We start from the raw sequence: 6,000 nt of genomic DNA on the forward strand, positions 1-6,000 counted from the left end.
CAGGTGTGTACTGGGGAACACTACTATTCTTGCTGAGTTTGCCAGTGAAGAGGAGATCAGTCGTTTCTTTGCACAAAGTCAGTCTCTGACCCCTTCTCCCAGCTGGCAGTCTCTCGGGTCCAGCCAGAGCCGGCTGGGCTCCCTCGACTGTTCCCACTCATTCTCCAGCCGGACCGATCTCAATCACTGGAATGGTGCTGGGCTGTCGGGAACTAACTGTGGAGACCTTCATGGCACTTCCCTCTGGGGGACCCCACATTATTCCACAAGCCTGTGGGGTCCTCCCAGCAGCAGCGACCCCCGGGGAATTAGCAGCCCATCCCCCATTAATGCTTTTCTTTCTGTTGACCACCTGGGTGGGGGTGGAGAGTCCATGTAACAGTGTAGACTAGACTCACGAACTTCGACCTCAAGCCGCGAAAGAAAGGAGCACTAAGTTGGGCTCGCCGCCTGCAGCCAGGGGCCACCTGTGGGAACAGCTATTCTCTGCACATTCTCCACTTTGTTTTCCCTGAAACATATCAGTTTGAATACTTGAATCATGCAGGCCAATATTATAATGTGAAAAGGTATCTATCTATTTACACTCCCAAATAGCGCCATACATGCTAAACCGTATAGAATGAGCTCACTTGTGTATATTCATCATGTTTAGCCTTTGAGTTCTTTTCCCCCCTTCCTCCCCCTCCCCCCATTCATTCTTTTTCTCTTCTTTTTGCAAACACGTTTTTTGGGCTGATAATGTATGAGCTTTTAACTTTGCACTGAAGGGTGTTCTCCCCGTCCACTCGGCAGCACGGGGAGGGCAGCTGTCCCAGTGCAAATGTTTACTCAAGGATGTTCTTAAGGTGTGCGCTCTCTACTATGCCTTGATGTTTGCCTACCTTGTTGTGGTATCGTGGAGTTTAAAAGATCAAGTTATGATACTGACTTAGGACTATAAATGAAAGTATTGCACCAGTTTTTTCATGTTATAAAACTAAAGAATTTCACTCTGCAGTTTGAAAAACTGTGGCCACAGCTGTGACTTGCAGCCCACCTGCCACCCAGGACGGGCCCTGCACTTTGAATAGGCTTTCCATTTTGTTTTGAAGGTTCCCACGTTGAGCCTTCTTGTTTACAGATTTTTTTGTTTGTTTTTTGAGAAAAAAAAAATGTTTACTCTTCCATCATTTAAAAAAAAATTAAAAGACAAAAAAAAAAAATGGAGGATGATTTAAAAGATGCTTTCTATCTCTGGGAAAAAGGAGCAGCATTTGGCCATGTTCTTTTGTTTTTCTATTCCTGTCCTAAATCAAAGAGCATGGTTCTCAGGAAAACCAGTTCCCCAGTTTAAAAAAACAAAAAAAAAAACAAAAAAAAAACTCCTTGTAGTTTCTTATAGGAAAAGAGAAAAACCCCAACTTTTAGCACTGATACTACATATTGCTCTGTTTAAGAATTTTCTCTGCCAAAAAAAAAAAAGAAAAGAAAAAAAAAACAAAAAAATGCTTAAAGCTGGAGTTTGAGATTCTGCTTTCAGATGCTATCTTTTTATTAGTGAGTGATGATGGTTTGCTAATAATCAATAGGTAATAATTTTTTGTAATCCCATCAAGTGGCTCTCTCTGTTTCCGCTCTCTCGTGACTGTGTTAATGTTTAACTGTTGTACCTTAAAGCCGAAATCAGTAACTATGCATACTGTAACCAAGATATTGGGCTTACAGAATTGTTCGTTGTATAAAGAAAATTTTAAATGTTGTTGCAAACTAACGAGTTATACACCATTTTTAAAATTTCTTTCTCCCCACCCCCCCCTTTTTTTGCCCACAAATGGTATTATAATGCTTGCTTAGTCAAAGAAGAGAGACTAAACAAGGGTAAAAATTTTAACAGTACAGAATTTGCCATCATTTCATTGCCTTGATTCTAACTGTTTGTGTCCTAAGATGCAAAAGAAGTCAGTGGCTTTTAACTGTTTACAAATAGAATGTGATTGTAAAATGTACAGTTTGGTTGTGTTTGAATTATGAACTTTCTTCAGATATAATAAACCATGACTTTTTGGCTGCTCAACATTAACTGTCTCTTTTTTGTGAATTTATTTGTATGCTCTTTTTTATAACAAAAGTTTCAAAGTTGCTATGTATGAGGGTTCTCATAGAGCAACCTAGTAAAAAAAATCTAAGCAAATATTTGAACATTTTATCCGAACTTATTCACAATTTCACCCTGAAATAATGTGAGAACAATGGGAAACTGTTGCTTGCTCCTTCCTACCCTCTCTGAGCATCTTTGGGATCTTGTTGCTCAAAACTCTCCTGTGACTTCATCTTCCCCACCATTTGTGCCCATCTCAAGCCTCAGCAAGAGACCATTTGGAACATGAAGCTTAATGACTTGACAGTGTTCTTAGTGTTAACTCTCATACCTCTGTTACAAAATGAGAAATGCCACAGCCTGGACTGGCCTTTTTCTTCCCCCTTCACGGCCCTCGCTCCTCACCGCAGGAGCTGCGGGGGCAGAACCTGTGTATGTATTTCAGCGTATGACTTCAGATCATGCTCCAACTTGCCAGGTGTAAGCTAATGTTGTTGGACACCTTAATATAAGCAAATGTTGTTCAATGCATTCAATGTATATTGACTTCCATACTGGTTTTTCCAAAAACCAAAGGTAGCTTTGAAAAACCACGTCTGGAAATGTTTGGAACGTTAAGCTGATTGACCTTTTGGGGCTTTGAGTAGTATATAATTGACTTCATAACTGCGTTAATTGTATTGTTAAAGTGTTTGGGAGTTTTTTGCGCTTGTTATGTGGAAATAAAGTGTTTGATTTAAAAAATTAAGAAGTGGTTTGGTGTTTGCCTGGTCTTTAACAGTTCTAGTCCCTAGACAACTGTGTTCCTCCTCAACCTTCCTTAATCTCTCTCAGCTGGCCACGCCTTAGGCTAGTTGATTAGTCTGACCTTGACATTCCCCTGGCTCAGTGACCTTGAGTCACTAACAGCCTCTTAGAGTTGATCTAAACCTTTTAACACATCCAGCCATGTGTTTCCAAATATAGCTCCCAGGAGCTACACAGCTCCTCCTCCCTTGGACGTGTCCTGGGCTCTAGACATCCTGAGCTGCTCCCTGAGGGCCTGCCCAACACTGCCTTCTCCTCAAAGACAGTAATCCGCTGGGGTCAGCTTGCCTGGACTGGCGGCCAAAATCCAGACTCTGTCCTGTACCAAACTGAATCTGTTTTGGGTGCGATTGAAAAGGACAACTTGATTGCTTTGCCAGGCAAAGGGGAACCCAGAGGGCGGATAACCCTCAAGAATGTGTGTCCCAACCCGGAGCGGGTAGTGAGGAGTTTACTATAGAAGCGTCAAAGAGGGTGTCATCAGCCCATGAATATTCTTCTGAGGTTGGTAATGAGACAGTTGGGAGTCAGCCCCATCAACTTTCTGATTCCAACCAGTCTGGGGTCTGTCTACCTGTTTGGGGGCAGCATACTGTTAACTTTTCCCACTTGAGCTGCCAAACAGCTCAAAAGTCACCTGTGTATCCTTTGAGAGGGAACCAGGATCCTGTCCCTAAGGCTGCAGTATTGTCTCTTGACGACTCCTCCATTATCTCTGCATCCTCCGCCTGCCCCGATTAACAACCGTTTGGAACCCAGGGAAGGTTGTGGAGGCTGAATGAAGCCTATTTCCTGCAAACAAGAAATAGGAGATACAGAAAGACTTTTGTGCCCAGGAGCCCCACTAGGTCTTCCTGCTCAGTTTCACCATATCACGGAACCACCTGAATTTTCAGATTTCATAGTTTTTAAAAATCAACTCCTTATGTCCGTTTTTTGACAAAAGATGGTGATGTCATGACTCTGAAAAATCAGTGCTACTGGCATAAGTAAGCTATCCAAAAAACAAACCAAAAAATAGATTCAGTTCTGGGTGGAGACAACCTGTCAAAGCTCAGGGAGAGATGTGAAGTCTTTGCAGAGGAGTTAAGGGCACAGCATCACAGAGGACCCACACTTTATAAATGTTTATTTATATTTTTATTTGGCTGCACTGGGTCTTAGTTGCAGCTCACAGGATCTTTAGATGCCACATACGAACTTTAAGTTGAGGCATGTGGGATCTAGTTCTCCAACCAGGGTTTGAACTGGGGCCCCCTCCTTTGGGAGCTCGGAGTATTAGCCACTTGACCACCAGGGAAGTCCCTATTTCTCTTTTTAAATTTTATGTTATTTATTTTTGACTGCACTGGGTCTTTGTGGCTGCGCAGGGGCTTTCTCTAGCTGCACTGAAGGGGACTTATCATTGCGGAACCTTTTGTTTAGGGCTGTGGGCTCTAGAGCATGCGGTCAACCCATAGGCTTAGTTGCCCACAGCATGTGGAATCTCCCAGACCAGGGATCTAACCCAGGCCCCCTGCACTGGCAGGCGGATTCTTATCCAGTGGACCACCAGGGAAAGTCCTGTTTATTTTTTTTTTATTTTTTGGCTGTGCCACACAGCAGGCAGAATCTTTGTAGCCGGAATTGAACACACACTCCCCTTCAGTGGAAGCAGCCTCATAACCACTGGACAGCCAGGGAAGTCCCTTTTTTAAAAAATGTTTTTGCTTTTTTATTTCTTGGAATACCCACACTTTAGAAATTGCTCCTTGGGGATGTCTGCGGTGTGTACAGGCGGTCAAGGATAACTCCCAGCCTCGTCCACTGGGTCCCACCCTGAGGCTTTGACTCAGCGTTCCCTTTCTCTGCTGAAAAGTGCTACCATGACCACTGACGGCCTAGGCAGCTGGAATAAAACCCATGCCCTTGAGGTGGCATTTGAGGAGAGCCCTAAGGGCGGTGAAGCAACAGCCAGGCGTGGGACAGGATCAGTCCTGCAGGCTGGGAGGGCATCAGTGTGAGCCAGGGGGACAACACAGGAGACCAGCAGAAAGAAAGGTGGGGATAGCGCTTGCTCCACTGTGGCTGCCTGCTAGCATCGCCCGGGAACTAGAAGGAAGTCCCCATGCTCCAGCCCCACTGCAGACATGTTTTAAAACCTTGATGGGACCCTGGCCCTCGGCAGTAGACGTGCAGAGTCCTAACCACTGGACCACCAGGGGATTCCCTTCTATGTTATTTATTTTATAACTGTATGTGAATCTACAACTATCCGAAGAAAACTTTCCATCTGAAATGTAAATTAAGGTCTTACTAAAGGAGTGATCGTCAAATCATTCTCTTGATGGAGCAGATATTTTTAACACTGCTTTTGGACAAATGCCCTAGAGTTCCTGATTTCTGTCCTTCAGAAAAGTACTAGAGGTAAAACTGATTCTTCGGCTGTTTTAGAGGATCTTTTTAAAAACTCTGTTCCTTTTTTTTTTTTTTTTTTCTGGCCTCCCTGTGCAGCTTGCAGGATCTCTGTCAGGGATTGAACCTGGGCCACAGTAGTGACAGCCTGGAATCCTAACCACTAGGCCTCCAGAGAACTCCCCAAATGAATGCCTGCCTCGTTGGGTTTTGGCAAAGGGGTAAATAATAAATTGACAACAAAAAGTTAAAAAAAAATTATAGTGTTAACTCTATAGCCATCCTAAGGCCCTCCTGGGACTTCTTGGCTGTGCTGGGTGTGCTGGGTCAGGATCCCAGGCAGGTCCCAGCGCTCAGCAAAGGCCCAGGGTGCCCCCAGGGTTAAGATGCGTACCACATGCTCAGTCACTTCAGTAATGTCCGATTCTCTTTGACCCTATGGACCATAACGCGCCAGGCTCCTCTGTCCATGGGATTCTCCAGGCAAGAATACTGGAGTGGGTTGCCATGCTCTCCTCCAAGGGATCTAAGGAGCCCCTCAAGTGTGCACCAGAGACTTCAAGCCCTTGTTTGCACTTCCTAGAGTCACTATTTTAGTTTTGCTTCTGTTTTAATATTTTTCCTATAGGAACACAGATAAGTGATGACAAAGAGATTTTTAAGGAATACAGTTAAGGCCTAGCAATGACTATAGGCCCTTATTACATAAGCATCAGAAG

At 44.1% G+C, this 6,000-nt stretch overlaps 1 protein-coding gene across 5 annotated transcripts in view; it reads left to right on the forward strand.

Moving 5' to 3' along the window:
- Nucleotides 1–2,831, forward strand: part of TNRC6A (trinucleotide repeat containing adaptor 6A) — a 97,422-nt gene extending 94,591 nt beyond the window's left edge. For all 5 annotated transcript variants that reach the window (XM_055561404.1, XM_055561408.1, XM_055561405.1 and 2 more), the window contains one exon: nucleotides 4–2,831. In XM_055561404.1, the coding sequence (XP_055417379.1) occupies nucleotides 4–379 (376 nt within the window). In that variant the 3' untranslated portion in view covers nucleotides 380–2,831. The remainder of the gene's footprint in view (nucleotides 1–3) is intronic.
- Nucleotides 2,832–6,000: the final 3,169 nt, after the last annotated feature.

The sequence above is a fragment of the Bubalus kerabau genome, chromosome 23 (genome assembly GCF_029407905.1).
Source record: "Bubalus kerabau isolate K-KA32 ecotype Philippines breed swamp buffalo chromosome 23, PCC_UOA_SB_1v2, whole genome shotgun sequence".
Lineage (NCBI taxonomy): Eukaryota > Metazoa > Chordata > Mammalia > Artiodactyla > Bovidae > Bubalus > Bubalus kerabau.